The sequence below is a fragment of the Perognathus longimembris genome, chromosome 1, assembly GCF_023159225.1.
Source record: "Perognathus longimembris pacificus isolate PPM17 chromosome 1, ASM2315922v1, whole genome shotgun sequence".
Lineage (NCBI taxonomy): Eukaryota > Metazoa > Chordata > Mammalia > Rodentia > Heteromyidae > Perognathus > Perognathus longimembris.
Genome location: NC_063161.1, coordinates 54,531,907 through 54,547,264, shown reverse-complemented (window position 1 = coordinate 54,547,264; position 15,358 = coordinate 54,531,907). Strand labels below are relative to the sequence as shown.

At 51.1% G+C, this 15,358-nt stretch overlaps 1 protein-coding gene across 5 annotated transcripts in view; it reads right to left on the bottom strand.

Moving 5' to 3' along the window:
- Fmnl3 (formin like 3) overlaps window positions 1–15,358 on the bottom strand; it is an 84,256-nt gene that overhangs the window by 16,468 nt on the left and 52,430 nt on the right. For 2 of the 5 annotated variants that reach the window (XM_048364923.1, XM_048364922.1), the window contains exons 5-26: window positions 14,711–14,794; window positions 11,403–11,555; window positions 10,176–10,284; window positions 9,922–9,998; window positions 9,280–9,373; window positions 8,187–8,261; window positions 7,984–8,094; window positions 7,532–7,681; window positions 6,855–6,956; window positions 5,109–5,388; window positions 4,631–4,699; window positions 4,419–4,543; window positions 4,002–4,204; window positions 3,115–3,349; window positions 2,947–3,015; window positions 2,736–2,816; window positions 2,511–2,640; window positions 1,803–1,963; window positions 1,421–1,522; window positions 995–1,087; window positions 620–743; window positions 381–497 (exon numbers count right to left, since the gene is read on the bottom strand). In XM_048364923.1, coding sequence (XP_048220880.1) covers window positions 406–497; window positions 620–743; window positions 995–1,087; window positions 1,421–1,522; window positions 1,803–1,963; window positions 2,511–2,640; window positions 2,736–2,816; window positions 2,947–3,015; window positions 3,115–3,349; window positions 4,002–4,204; window positions 4,419–4,543; window positions 4,631–4,699; window positions 5,109–5,388; window positions 6,855–6,956; window positions 7,532–7,681; window positions 7,984–8,094; window positions 8,187–8,261; window positions 9,280–9,373; window positions 9,922–9,998; window positions 10,176–10,284; window positions 11,403–11,555; window positions 14,711–14,794 — 2,719 coding nt within the window. In that variant the 3' untranslated portion in view covers window positions 381–405. Of the gene's footprint in view, window positions 1–379; window positions 498–619; window positions 744–994; window positions 1,088–1,420; window positions 1,523–1,802; window positions 1,964–2,510; window positions 2,641–2,735; window positions 2,817–2,946; window positions 3,016–3,114; window positions 3,350–4,001; window positions 4,205–4,418; window positions 4,544–4,630; window positions 4,700–5,108; window positions 5,389–6,854; window positions 6,957–7,531; window positions 7,682–7,983; window positions 8,095–8,186; window positions 8,262–9,279; window positions 9,374–9,921; window positions 9,999–10,175; window positions 10,285–11,402; window positions 11,556–14,710; window positions 14,795–15,358 lie in introns of all 5 variants that reach the window. The other 3 variants (XM_048364924.1, XM_048364921.1, XM_048364927.1) reach the window with 3 other exon arrangements.

Below are 15,358 nucleotides of genomic sequence, written 5' to 3'. Positions count from 1 at the left end.
TTGCCCCTGGCAGCAGCTATGCTGAACTCTGGAGAAACCTAAGGATCCCTGGCCTAGGAATGGAGCTTTGGCAGTCCGTAACCACAGGCCTGGTCCTGCCTGCTCTGGCACAGCTCCCAACCCTGGCCTGGCAGTTCACTATCCCCTTGAGTCTGAGTCTTAGTAGGAGCCAGGACAACATTAGTAGGAGAGATACCATTTCCCCAAGGGCACATGCAGGAAATAAGCCATGCTTCTCAGAGCATGGGGCATGCAAGTAGGTGTTCCCATTGCTGGGAGGCTGACACAGGGTGCTTTCAAGGCATGCGGAGATGTTGCTTATGAACTCCTGTAGTTCAGGAAGGCAGGCATGCAGAAGGGACAGCTGTGGTGCCCGGTACCTGTCAGAGGCCCCAGGCTCGGGGGTTAACAGTTTGATTCATCATGGTGGGCTGCATCACAGAAGAAGCGGGAGCCCCGCTTGGCAGTACGGGCCGTGAAGGGGACACTCTTCAGCACTGTGGCCCAGGAGAGAGACATGGCAGTCAGGCCTCATGGGGTGGGGAGTGGGAGGAAGGCCTGAGGGGTTAGGTTGGGCTCTGGGCCCAATGGGTAGGACTCGAGAAGAGCAAGGGCCCACCTGTGATGATGTCCTCAATGGTACCGTCCTTTCCCTCGTAAACAGGCCGGTGCTCCTTAGCCTGGCGCCGCCTCAACTCTGCAATTAGCTCCTGTTGTTGCCACTTGTTCCTCTGAGATGGAGTCTAGAGCCAAGCATTGGAGGAGGAAGGAAATCACTAATTTGACAAGGGACTGGTTCCGGTCCCAAGATTCAGTTTGAGAAAGCCTCTGCCTGTGCCCTGCCGGGAATCCCCCTCTCAATCCCACTGGCCTTCAGTCCTCAGGCCATCTGGGAGTCTGTTCCAATTTTCCATCTCTTTTCTAGCCTTCTGTTCCTCCTCAGCCCCCAGTTCTTTGTCCTGCCTTCTCCAGGCCAGCTCTTGGTCCCACCCACCTTGGCATCCAGCTTCTTGGCTTCCTGAGCCAGCTGCTTCTCTCGCATTACCTCCTCTTGCTTCTTCCGGGCATCGTTCTCTTGTTCTGCTTCCTAAGACCCACGGGGTGGAAGGTGAGGTTCACACAGGCTGGGAGGGGGACTAAAACATTGAGGGTGGAGAGTAGGTGGCAGTGGGACCAGCTAACCCCAGGTGGCCACACTCTGGAGGGGCACTTCCTGCCCCAAACAATGACAGGAAGGGTCTGGGCCCCCACCCTGCCCACTAGTTCACAGCTAAGAGGCCTGTCGCCAGCCCCCTCCCTGTCCTCCATTGCTCCTTCACCAGAACTCAGAGGTGGAGTCAGAAAAGGGCCAGACTTGAAGCCCAAATGCTCTCCCCCAATAAATTTCATCCTAGCCAAACTCATTAAAAACTCAACTTACCTTGTAAGAACGAACGAATCTGACAAATACTGGGAAAAATACAGAGGGAGGTGTGGTCTTGGGACTCTCACCAAAGTAGCGCACGACTGCATTGTAGGCCTCCTACAGAAGGGATGGGCGGGAGGGGTCAGCCTGGTGGGCAGAAGCTTAACTAACACACTAGAGACATGAAAGTGGAGCCTGGAGCTAAAAGCTGGAAAATCAACCACCTAAGCTGAAACTAGAAAAGGTGCCAGTTCCCCAAAGCTCTCAATCTCTAGACACAATGGCCACCCCTAAAGCATTGTCTTCCTCCTACATAGCCAGACTGAGTTGGAGCCCCACCTGGAGGGCTCTAATGCCTTGGCCCTGGCTGTTCCCACCCACTCAGTCCCTGGTTCACCTCCGCAGTCTTGGCATCCCGCTGGAGCTTGTCCAGTTTGCCTTCATTGGTGTTGAGGAAGCTCCGAAGGACGCTGTTGTCGTGAAGGCTGCACTCACGCCGGATCAGCTCCATGCCCCGGCCCAGCTCCTTCACATCTAGCAGCACGTTCTCCAGGGACACTGCGGTCACCAGAGGCCTGGCTGAAGCTGGCCCAAGGCTTCCACAGCCTTGCCCTCCCCCAGGCACAGGCTCACTTGGGGTCTCACACCCATGTGGACATGGAATGCCGCATACCAAGCAGGTTGAGCTCTAAGAGGCAGGGCAACTCAGAACCCCAAAGAACAAAGTCAAGGGGGTGGGGAACTGCTGATCTTCACCATGCAGCTGTTTTAGGCTGGTATCTGTTTGTGCCCTATGTCTACAGAGGACTTTTATAGTTCTTAGAATCACAGTGCATTTGTTAAAGACAAATGCTGTCTCTGGACCACCTTGTGGAGGTGGGGGTGGGAGTGACACCCTTGCTTCCCTTCCTGTTCCTGCTCCCAAGGCTGGGCTGGGCTTGCTGCCTGGAGGAAAACTCTGGATGGCTGCGGAAAAGCTTTGAAGTCAGAAAAAAGATAACAAAAGCCAGAAACAAATGGAACCAAGTGTTCCCTCTCCTCCTAGCTTCCTGGGATTGTCCTAGGCTGGAAGAGAGGGCAGGGCCACCCAGCCGGCTCCTCTTACCTGCTGCAGCCTTCTCCACGAAGTGCAGCTCATGCCAGAAGTTGGCTAGGTCTGGGTATTTCTCCTTCACTGTCAAGGCAATGAAGTGCAGCAGTGTCATCTTCCGGTCAGTAGACTTGGTGTCCAGCAGCTGTGAGGGAGGGGTCAGAAAGCTAAACATGCTGGTCCCACCACTGCTTAGCAAGCTTCCTGCCCATTCCTGCCCATTCTGCCCCACCATCTTACCAGATCCAGGCTTTGGAGCTTGAAGCCATACACAGCTCCTCGCTTGCTGCTGTTCATGTAGTTCCCCAGTGCAAGTATGATCTGTCCATAAAACGTGAGGGGTGAGCAGTTCAGACCGAGCTCCAAGGGCTCCTTCCTCTTCTCCACATAACACCACCCCCAACCCCCCCATACATGGGGACCACCAGTACCCATTCTCTCCTCTCCCCACCTCCAGCATCTGCTTCAGTTTCTGTGAGGACTTGACTGAAGCTGAGGCCGCGATGATGGCATTCAATTGCTAGAAGAGGAGAGGAATAGTCACCCAGGTTGGGAGGGAGGATGATTAGCAGGGGTGGGGTGGGACAGAGGTGGGGGGACTGAGATTTGGCTGTGGTACCGGTGTGAGCATCTGCAGGTTGTCCTGGAAGTTGCCCAAGAAGGCCATGCCAGCCATTCGCTGGGTGAGCCGCTCCACCTTGCTGAAGAGCAGCATGAAGCGGTCCTCCGCGGCCAGCTCCTCCACAGGCTGCCGCTCGCGCTCGTACTGTCGCAGCAGCTTCACCTCCGCCTCGGTGGGCAGGAAGCGCATCAGGCACTCAACGAAGTCCACTGGGAGTGTCTGCAGGTCGAACCTGTGTAGAAGGAAGGACCACCTGAGACCTGGCATTTGTCCACACTCCCCGCATCCCTAGGAAAGTCAGGGGAGAGGAAGCCATGCACAGGACACATAGCACCAGCAATGACCCTGGGGAATGTTCCAGACTTCTGTGTACAAGCCTTTCAGTATCTTCCCTCTGTACCTATGGTGAAGTACTGATACTTGGATGACTTCTGCCCACCGTCTGCCCTGTCTACTACCTGTTACATTGTTTTTACTGCCCAAAGCACCAGGCTCCCTCCTCCAGGCCTGAACTGCACTAAATCAGCACACTTCCTTCAGTCCCAGTAGAGACAGCACCTCTTGTAGGAAGGACTACCCTACCCTGACCGAACTCAGCTATGTGGCCCTTCCTACCTATATCCTACCAGCCTATGGGTATTTGCTTGGTGTCACTGCACTGTTCCCGCTGGGTAAGAATTATCTGGGTGAAAGTCTGGGCTGAATCTGCAGCCTTTTACTCTGTGTCTCACACAGCACAGACACAGTAATTTCTGGCCAGGTCAGCACATGACTGAGGTGTGTGAGAAAGTTCTGTCAGGAACCCTAGCAACTAGGAGAAGCCAGACTTAGGTGGAGACTCATAGGTGGGATGCTGACTGGGGCCAAGTCGATGGGAGCCTCACGTGTGGATGGCCCTGCAGATCTCCTCAGCTGAACGGCCAGCCTTGCGTAGGGTGATAGCCAGGTTCTTGGCACGATTGGCTTCCAAGAGGGTCACCTTGCTGGCAGCCTTCTGTGCTGTTTTGTTTTTGGAGCAGATGAGGTCAAGAGCAGGGCCCTGGGCTTTCGTCTTAAACAAATCTTCAAACTTGTCCAGGTCTAGGTCCTGGCAGTCAGTAAGAAGGGACAATGATTCAGTTTCACACTATGAGAGCACTGAGAGCATGCCTAGTGTGGGCCAGACTCTGGCTCCTGCACACAGAGTTGGAACTGACCCAGACCCATTCTGGCTGATGAGGGCTTTTCCAAGTCTAGGAGATCTGACTAAAAAGGCAACCTGGTCCCCGACCCCCAGCCCTCTACGCCCTAAAGCTTGTCACCTCCAAGATCTTCTCATCGTCAAGTTCACTGAAGACCGTGCCACTGATTTGATTGGGCTTCAGTGCTGTCCAGTTGAAGACTGGCAGCCGGAACTTGGTCTTGATAGGCTTCTTAATTCGAATGGCTAGTTTAGAAAGATGATCAGTAAGGCAGAGTCCAAGGACACATTTTTCCTTGTTTCACCAGCCTGCCCAGCACCCTGGGGACTCACCTGACAGGCCCACCGTCAATACTACCGAGGGAGCAGCACCAGGGAGAGGTGGGGCTGGGGGACACTTGTCTAGAGGAAGAAGGAATGGTACAGTGACCCACAAGTCATGAGTCTCTTCCCAGGCCACCCTCCCTATCTGTCCTTAGGCACTCTCAGATAAAGAGTCTGTGTGGAGTCTGCTCAAGCTACTTCCAGAAGTCCTAACTGACAGACAGTTCAAACTAGTCTCTGACCAGTTAAGCCTCTGCTTGGCTGTCTTCAGAGGAATTAGGGGCAGCATCTGGATCTTTGAAGCACGTTTTGCTCTGATCTACGCTTCCCTACATCTGGATCCTCTCTCAGCCTTCTCATCCTGACCTCCCATCCTTCCAGCCCTCAAATGATGCAATTTCCCACTTACTCCTCCAGGAAGACACTACTGACTAGATGTTTGGCCCCACAAAAACATTATTCCTTCCAGCCCACAGGTCTTGGTTACCTGGTAATGGAGGTGGGGGTGGAGGCAGGGGTGGAGCCGGTGGAGGGGGCAGAGGAAGGGCTTCCTCAGCCAGTGGGACGGAAGCCAGCAGGTCCAGGTCGGAGGGTGCTATGCCTTCACTCAGCTCCGCAGGGCCTACCCTGGCCAGGACTTCTCCACCTACAGACTCCAAGCCCCGGGCACTGGGCTCCAAGTGGCATCGGCGTTGGAAGGCCTCCTCCTTCTCCTTAATGAGCCTCCGAAGGGTATGCACCTGGTGGTTTGTGTTCTCATATGTCTCCTATCAGCCATTGAGGGAAGCAGGGGGGATTAGCGTCACAACAGTCGTTGTTACCAAGGAATGAGAATTCCTAGCCGAGGGACTAAGGGATATGTGATGGTGTTCAGAAAGGCACAAATCCATGTGGGGAGCTGAGGAGGCTAGGATGCAGCATAATGGACGAGGTAGGAGAAGAGCTGGCCTGCCTCCACTGGTCCCTGGATGAGTCCCTCCCTCTGCTCTAGCATATTCTCACTGCTAAGGCCACTCAAGCCCCCAAGGTAAAGGATCCCCTCTAGGAAACGCCCCCTTTGGACCACTGCCAGTCGGACACAGCTGCTCTCTCCATAACCTTTTGCTTCTCATTACTGCTTTTATTTCATTTGGAAGACCCACAGACAGGCCTTGTCTTAGCCATCTCTAGACCCTCAATACTGTATTTAACAGGGGCTGTGCATATATATATACACACAAATATATCCATATGTACACATGTATAAAAAATACATGTGGGCTGGGAATATGGCCTAGTGGCAAGAGTGCTTGCCTTGTATACATGAAGCCCTGGGTTTGATTCCCCAGCACCACATATATAGAAAACGGCCAGAAGTGGCACTGTGGCTCAAGTGGCAGAGTGCTAGCCTTGAGCAAAAAGAAGCCAGGGACAGTGCTCAGGCCCTGAGTCCAAGGCCCAGGACTGGCCAAAAAACAAAACAACAACAACAACAACAACAAAACCATGTGTATGTACATACATATATGTGTGAGTGTGTGTATCAACAGAGCCAGTAAAACCATATTCCTCCAGAAGAAAATAAGGTGGAGGCATGACTTTATAACCAGTAACGAGGTAGGTAAGGAGACCAAGAAGAGACAAAAATCATGAAGCCCCTGCCCTTCTAATCTAGGATGCATGGTAGAGCCTAGTAAGCTAGACTAGCCTAATGGGCTACTCTGATCCTGCTCTGTAGTCAGGGTTGGGGGAGCACATGGAGAAGGCAGTATGGCCTGGGACTCCAGGGATGCGATGCCTGTGGGTACTACATTTGTTCCCACCCAATATGTCTGGCACCACTCTGTTTTCAGCTTCCTACTTCAGCTGCAGTTTACGTCTGTAATCCTAACTACTCAGGAGACTGAGATCTTAGGATGGTAGTTCAAAGCCAACCCTGGGCAGGAGAGTCCATGAGACACTTATCTCCACTTAAACACACACACACACACACACACACACACACACACACACACACACACACACGAAAGAGAGCTGTGGCTCAAGTGGTAGAGTACTATCTTTAGGCAAAAAAGCTCAGAGACAGTACCCAGGCTTTGAGTTCAAGCCCCAGGATCATCAGAAAAAAAGGGGTGAGATCATCAGCTCACCCTGTCTGAGTGCCTCAAGAGTTTAAAATGTGACTCAGGAGAGAAAAACAAGGCCCCAGTCCATGGAGCCCAGGCCCTCTCTTCTCTTCCCCAGCTTACTGTACCTTGATGCTCTCTAGCTCTTTCTCTCGTTGCAGCAGCTGCTTCTCCAACTCAGCCACCCGCATCATGTTCTCATTCTCCAGGTCCAAAAGCTTCTCTGTGAGCTGCAAGATGGGAAAGGCAGGATTATGTTAAAACCTGGGCAACTCAGGGTAGCCTGACTCCCAGTCAGGACCCAGGCATCCCCACCATAGTGCTCCAAGGGCACGTGGCTCCCCTACAAAACTCTCAGGTGCCCATGAGACAGCAAGGCTCAGTACCAGGGCTCACTCGCAGTTCTAGCTACTGAAAAGGCTAAGACCTGGAGCATTGTGGTTTGGAAGCCAATGTAAACAGAAAAGTCTGAGTCCATCTTCAGTTAACCAGCAAAAAAGCCTGACTTGAGGTGTGGCTCAGTAGTAGAGTGCCAGCTGTGAACAAGCAAACCAACGGAGTGAAAGGCCCTGAGTTCAAGCCCCAGTACCAGAAAAAAAAAAAAGAATAAAAGTAAACAGCAATGGATGGATGAATACAAGGTAAGTGGTGGTAATCTACCAGTCTTAGGAGTCCAGTAAATCAGGCCAGAGCCTTGATGGGGCTTAGTATGGAGGCAAGCCGGTCAGCTGTAGATTTCTGGAACTTAGGTCATGCCCATCCCTCACCCTCAAGAGCAGCCTGAATGGCAACAGAGACCACCTACATGAGACACGTGCTCCTCCAGCTCCTCCACCTTTTCCAGGGCTACATTCTTAGTTTCAGCATCTTCCAACAATCCCCCCACATCAAACACGTTGTCCAGATATGCCTGAATCTGCACCTGCAGCTTCTCGCTCTCCGTGTGCCTTGACTTCTGGGGAAAAGCAGAGAGTAGCAGTTGATGGAGCTAGCAGAGGACTGGAGGCACTCCTGGGACTTCTTCGTCCTCACCGTCACCCACCACCACTTCCCAGAGCACACTATCAGCCTCATGTCAGAGCTGCTTCCAATGGAGTTGCCAGACTGGAGAGGCATCTGCAGGAGGTCCCGAGTCCCAGAGAAAACAGGCAGATTCTAGAAGCATCCAGGACTAGATTCTTGTAAACATTCTTTGTGCTGGGTCTAAAATTCTCTATCCTCAAATGCTTTACTTGACCAGGACCCCAACCAGTTCACCTGAAGGAACTCCTCTAGCCCCAGCTTGGTAAATTCATATTGCAGGTGGACCCGGAAGTTCATGTCTTCTACTGAGTGCACCACAATGTTGATGAACTGCATGCAGGCCACCTGGGAGGGCAGAGGATCAAAAACAGTCAGGGTGGTTCCTGGCCTTAAGGAGCACATAGTTCTAATGGGTATGCCTGAGCCTAGTTCCTCACCATGAAGTCAATGTTGCTGTCCTCATTCCGAAAGTATTCCATCAGCTTCTCAAATCGATGCAGCTCCTTGCACACCTGAATCAACAAACTTTCTCAGGGAAAGGATCTGCTCTACACAGAACCCAAATCCTTGAACCATGGCTTCCAGCAGCATCATGGCAAAGGCTAAGTTTAACCACAACTCTATCTAGGGAATGGACCATCTTGAACCCTATAAAAGAGGACTTGGGACCTGGAATCTGGCCCTGAGTCTCTGGTCTCCTACCAACCCACTGAGGGAACCAAGTAAAGCCTGTGTCAGATTGGGTGTTAGGTGCCTCTGGTGTTAGGCTAAGGGGAAACATGGAGGGCTAATGTGTCAAGTTAAAAGGAGGGAATTCCACTGTGGGTGAGGTCCCAGGGATCCACAGGGGTGGAGCTAGTACAGGAAAGCCCTTTGCTGAAAGGGGTCCAAGGGCTCCTCTGAGCCCCTGAGCTTCAAGGAGGAAGAGCTGTTTCCTGGATTGAACAATGGATGCTAGGAAAGAGGTCCAGAGTGGAGGAAGAGGTGGGACAAGAGCTGTGGCTAGATGTCGAGGAATCCCACAGTCTGCTGAAGCACTGTGATTTTGAAGGTAGGCCCAGAGCTGGGGAAATTCCACACAGGCATTCTCTCTCCCCTCACCAAAGGCTATCAACAGCTCAGGAGACTTCCTTTTCCTATGTAAACTAGGTCCCTCCAATGGGTTCACAGTAGGAGAACTGCCTGGGCGTGTTGTGAAGAGTAGATGCCCAGACTCCAGTGGGTCAGGGGAGGGGAAAAGGGGTCTACATTTTTAACAAGCTCCTCTGGTAATTCTGATGACAGTCAGATTAGGATCACCGTACTGCAGCTCACAACATCCTTAGCAAACTAATAGACAGGCTTGCTGCTATGAGACCTAACAGGACTGAAGTTCTGATTTTGCCTTAGTTCTGTTCCTACTCTGGGAAGCAGACTATTTAGCCAATCAGAGATGTTAAAAATCACTGGAAATCCTAAGAAATGGTGCTTACCTATCTGGCTCCCTGCCTTCTCCCTCAATACACAGAAAAATGCCAACAGGAGACTGACCTCTTTGAAATTGTCAAAAGCAGCAAGAATAATTTCATGACCTCCTCGCACCAAACACACAGCTGCCAGGAGTTCCAAGACCAGAGCTTTGGTCCTAAGGAAGGAAGATTAGCACCTTAATCTGGCCACCACACAGCTCATGTCCACAACTAGGGAGTTGTTCTGTAAGGTAGAGCCAGTCTCAGTGGTGAGGGAAGGAGTGGGCTTTAGAAAGGTGAGAAAAAGACAGGTGCTGGTGGCTCATGCCTGTAATCTTAGCTACTCAGAAGGCTGAGATCTGAGGATCCCGGTTCAAAGCCAGCCTGGGCAGAAAAGTCCCCATGAGACTCCAATAAACCATGCAAAACCCAGCAGTGGTGCTGTAAGCTCGTGATTGAGCGCTAGCTGTGAGCATAAAGAGGCTCAGAGACAGAGCCCAGGCCCTTAGTTCAAGCCCCACAATGGATAGACAGGAGGGAGGGAGGGAGGGAGGAAGACTTGCTCCCTCAATAACTGTGCAGACCAGAAGGAAGCAGGGACACTTCTCTAGAAAGATGGGGATAGGGGGGAGGGTTGGGGAGGAGAGGGAATCAAAGTTCTGCCTGGCTACAGGACCCGAAAGCCAGGCAGGACTTGTCCAGGATGGGGAAGGAAGGAACTCACCTTGGATTCTTGTTGTTGAGGCTGAGTGCAATCTCATTGACAGCATGGGGATGGGACATGACCAGATTGAAGCCATACTGTAAGCAAAGGGATAGGAGAGGACCTTGATGGTATGGAAGGGAGAGCCCAGCCAATCTCCTTGGCCACAAGCTTACTGGCAGACCTGTCTTTTACAAGCTGGTGCCCGGCTAGCTGTCCTAGTTCACAGATGAGCCAGAAGAATTGGAGCACATATAGCTAGAACTGTCCCTTACCTGATAGTTCATGATGGCTCTGAGACAAAGGATACAGACGTGAACATCATCCTTCTGGCTCACCAGACGGGAGTTCTTCAGGGCCCTGCGGCCAGGAAGAGTGCTGTATCTGGAGGAGAGGGCCAGGAAGTCAGGTGGGTATTGAGGCTGCTGAAGGATTGAAAAGCACTCATTATCACTCAGACAGCCAGCTGCCCCTTGGCAGCTGCAGAAATGGGGGAAGAAGGACTTGTACCAACAACCAAGAGAACACAGGAAGCAGAGTGGTCAGCCTGGGCTCACCTCTCTGGAAGAGGCCTTTGTTAGCACTTTCCTAGGATCCAAGCTTATCATCAGTATTTAAACCAAGCTAACTCCAGAGACCTTCTGAAATACAAAGACCTTGTAGTCCTCAAGGTATTTCCAGGAAGACATTTATCTGAGCTGCACTTCTCATGGAGTAGGGCAATTTTGGCTCTCATCCCATTACTATGTCTCCAAAAGGCAGGGCAGACCCCCACAGGTATAAGGGAAGCCCAGGGGCTACGCCTGGCTATGTACACCCTTCTATGGCCTTAATGATGTTTTGTGAAGAGAAAGAAAGAGGAAGCAAGTATGGAATCTGCTCTTCCAAGACAAGAATGATGAGTATTCTGAGGGACAAATCCAAAGGAGAGAAATAGGGCCATGAATGAAACAAGCCAGAGCCTCCTATGAAGGCTGGGTAGGAGAGGCTCTGAGAAGCCATCCAATCTACTGGCAGGATGGCTCTTAAAACACCACAGACAAATGAGGGCACAGCAGTGTTGGAGAAAGAAGGCTAGAGGAAGAAGAGTAAGGAAAGAGAGGAACAGGCAGGTGGGCTCTGGCTGGTCTCTGAGAACTGGATGGGCAGAATGAGAGTGAGAGGCGGCAGCAATGAGGGCTGGAACCGGGGATCAGCCAGTAACGCCTGAGCCCTGCCTGAGAGCTTGGGGAGAAATGGCTGAGAGTGAGGAGTGGAGGAAGGGGAGAGCTGGAACCCCAGGTGGGGCAGCACAGCAAAGGACGATGTACTTACCCAGGACAGACCGCTGGGCAGTCAGGGAGACAGAGAGAACAGACCAGAGACAGACGGGCAGGCAGAGGGCAAGAGAGCTGAGCCTAGAAGCAAGAGTGGAGGGAGGAGCATGAGCACTCACCGCGGTTACTGAGACCTGGACGGGGGCTGGGGTGGGAGGCAGGCGGGCAGAGCGAGCACACACATACCGGAGCACAGACTGGCGCGCAGAGCGAGCGAGGCTGTTGGTGAAGGGGGCCGACAGGACGCTGGGCGGCTGCAGGTCCTCGATGGACCTGCTCCAGGACCGGAGTTTGTCAAATGCACCATCATCACCACTCTCCAGGCCCTCAAAGTCAAACCTGGAGCATGAAAGGACACACGTGCGCGCACATAGCACATACACAAGAGAAATTTTACGCTAAGCCCCTGGCAGGCCCACAACCCACTCTCCAGGCTTCTAGGGCAACAAGAAGCAAGGGCAGCAAGAGAAGAAAGCAGAAGAGGGCAGCCAAGACTCCATTTTGGTTAGGAGCCACCAGCATAGGACAAGAGCAGAGAGACCGAGGCAGCTTCCGGAGGGGGGGTCTGAGGACAGGGAATGCTTAGAATCTGGCCTCTCTGTTCTAAACTAGCCAGGTATTCCAGGAGTGGCCTCCCCATGGACCAGGGATTATGGGGCTAGCTGGCTCCCTATACGCCAAGCAAGTAATGGACATCTCAAAGAAGCTGTGCTTTCATATGGAGAATGTAGTCTGAGGAGGAAGTGAGGGGACTGGACCAAGGAAGGTCTCACTGCCAGTGGTGGTGGCTAATGGGCCTTTGAGTGCCCTGGGAGATGCCTAGCTTGTTTCAGATTGGGTAGGCTTAAAGGGAAGAGGATGGGATTCCAGAACACCCTAGCCCTTTATATTTAGGGAGTACACCACTGTTCCCAGGCTGTGTGGCAGGCTAGCATGGTAGGCAGGCACTCTGCCACCTGAGCTACATCTCCAGCCTCAGCACTGATTTCTTTTTTTAAAGGCCAAATTTTCTTTAACTGGGTATTTGAGGCTTCTACATTTTTCTAGTACAGAAGCTGCAGACTAAGATGGTGACTGGAGACAGGAAACCTATAGGGGTTGGGATGGCTTCTCTGTCACTTCTTTCTGAGGTCCTGTTTCCTATCAGCAGTTGTGAGTGTGTCCCAAGAAAAGAGAACAGCCAAGGTCACAAACCCACAGGGCTTTCTCTTACTAACACTGCTATCAGGACATCCCTCCCCTGAGAACCAGACCTACTCTTCCTTCCTGTTCACTACCCCTGAAGTATACTAGGACTAGGGAGAGTCTCCCACAGACTCTTCTCCCCACAGGGCATCCTGCTCTGCCAGCATCAAGTCAGGACATGGACTGGGGCTTTCTGGGACAGTAAACGATATCCACAAATGCCTGAATATGCCAAAGGAGGCCGAAGCAGGTGCTTGATAAAGTGTTAATGGGGCTCTCTAGTAGATATCATTGTAACCTCTCCCAACCTCTCGCTTGGTCTCTCCATCAGTCATGGTATTCCTGAGCACCAATACCTGCCTTCATTTAAACTCTATATGGCCTCACCCTTTGTCTCTCAAGCTTTCCCCAAATACACTCTCCTCCCCCAGAATCTTCCCCGGCACTGCCCTGGCCACCGAGCGCCGGGGGTCCAGCAATTCTTGGTTTAGAGCAGCTGGGATATGTTTACTTTTCAAATATGATAGGCTTATTTGGAAAAATGATCTACATCTCTTTACTATAAAAGTTCTGAATTTAAAAAAGTCATTTCAGCAAGTGTTTTTCATTTCTTTCTATTAAAAAGAGTATTCAGGGACTAGAAGAGTGGCTCAAGTGGTATAACATCTGGTTAGCAAGCTTGAGGTACTAGGTTCAAACTCCAATACTATCCACTCCCCCTGTTCCCAAAAAAGATGTATTTAAAGGGCTAGAAAGGCCAGGTGCTGCTGGCTCATGCCTGTAATCCTAGCTACTCAGGAGACTGAGATCTGAGGATCATGGTTCAAAGCTAGGCCAGGCAAGAAAATCCATGAGACTTTTCTTTCCAATTAACCACCAGAAAACCAGAAGTGGTGCTATGACTCAAAATGGTAGAGTGCTAGCCTTGAGCAAAAGAGCTCAGGGACAGCACCCAGGCCCCAAGTTCAAGCCCCACAACCAATACACACAATAAAAAAGGGTTAGGAAGGCCACAAAGTATGCTTTCTGCAGAGATAGGAATGGGGCTTGGGCTACTCTGTTTTTTTTTTTTTTTTTTTTTGGCCAGTCCTGGGCCTTGGACTCAGGGCCTGAGCACTGTCCCTGGCTTCTTCCCACTCAAGGCTAGCACTCTGCCACTTGAGCCACAGCGCCACTTCTGGCCGTTTTCTGTATATGTGGTGCTGGGGAATTGAACCCAGGGCCTCATGTATATGAGGCAAGCATTCTTGCCACTAGGCTATATCCCCAGCCCATACTCTCTGTTTTAATAGAGGATAACCTGTAAGGTGGTAGAGAGGTCAAATCTGGGAGAGGCACCAGTGTGAACCTCAGAGGAAATGAGACGTGTTGGACAAAGGAGAAGAGAACAGGGACAGGGACAGTAGAAAACTAAAGTCTAGGCAAAGGCCAAGGCCCAGAACTAGGGTTTTTCAGGACTAGGGACTTTCAACACTGGGGGACTACACAAAAGACTACATAAAATCCCAAGCAATCAGATACACTGCTCTTCCTAGAGCTGATTTGTTTGGGGAGTGAGTCCACATGTATTAGCCACCTCGTTTACTATCACTGACCTCTTCTTTCCATCCAGTCAAGTAACTGTGGTAGGATATGCTACCCTGAGTAGCAATACAATGAACAGTAAAGCAGATAACACAGTGTAGATCTAAGTTGTTCCAAATAATATTAGTGCTTTACACATATTTCCATTTAATCCTTACAACCCTTTCTGTGAAGAGGATAAATGTGCTTGAGGCCATACAGAGTAAAGGACACAACTGGGACTCAGTGCCAGCTTCATTTGACTCAAAAGATGCCTTATTCCTTGTCTACTCTGTGATCTTTCCTGTGCTAACTCATTTCTGGCTGCCTCAAAGCTGGAAAGACTGCCTACACATGGCTCCCACATGCTTTATCTGTCTGTCCAGGTCAAAGGTCATGCTCATCTGGGGACCCAGAACAGCCTTAGAAAGGTTAAATTCTATAGAGATGATAGAGCAGACATTTCCTTGGATTGTTTGCAGCCTGGCATTTGATCCTCTGGATTATCATCTTCCTACACCCCAAAACACAATTTCTCCTCTAGCCACCTGGCCATTCTTCGCTCATCTTCATACATGCTCGTGGCTGGCCTGTTCCCTTCCACCCCATACCTGGGCTACTTCCTCCTGTCCTGGGATGCCCACTCCCACTTCTACTGTTAGAATTTCACAGTCTTCCTCTAAGTAGATGGGTCTATGTATTCCCAGGGGGTCTCCAACCTTACTTAGCCCAGGGGTGGTACTCACATGACAGAACACTGAGCAAAGGACAGGTAGTCCACCAGCACATCCAAGCCTTTGTTTTCATCATTAAGAAACTCTCGAACCCACCTGCACATAGAGGAAACACAATGGCAGCGGGGGGTACTCAAGTGGGTTAAGGGGGTCTCTAAACCAGCACTACCCTTTTGGATCATTCTGGAGCCTAGAAGGGAAAATCCACAAAACCAAAACTGACAATATCCCTTCATGGATCATGTCTTACGAGCCAGAGAGGGAGGGAGCACAGGTGCTTTCAGTACCACTTGCTATTGTGTGAACATGCAAACTTCGTCTGGCAAAATCTTCAAGCACTTTTTCTTTATGGGACAGGGCCCTGGCGCAATCATTTTCTGTGTCCCTTACAGCTAGCACAGGCCAAGCAAAACGTTATCGCTCAATGCTTGTTGAATGAATCCGGGAGGTATTTATCCCACTGTTGTGGGATAGAGGGAAATGAGAATACAATTGAGGGGGTAAATAGGATCCAAAATACAGTATATGTATTTTTAAAAATACCACAATTAGCTGGGCACTGGTGGCTCACACATGTAATACTAACTACTCAGGAGGCTGAGATCTGATGATCACAGTTTTTTAAGCCAGCCAGGGCAGGAAAGTTCATGAAACTCTTAT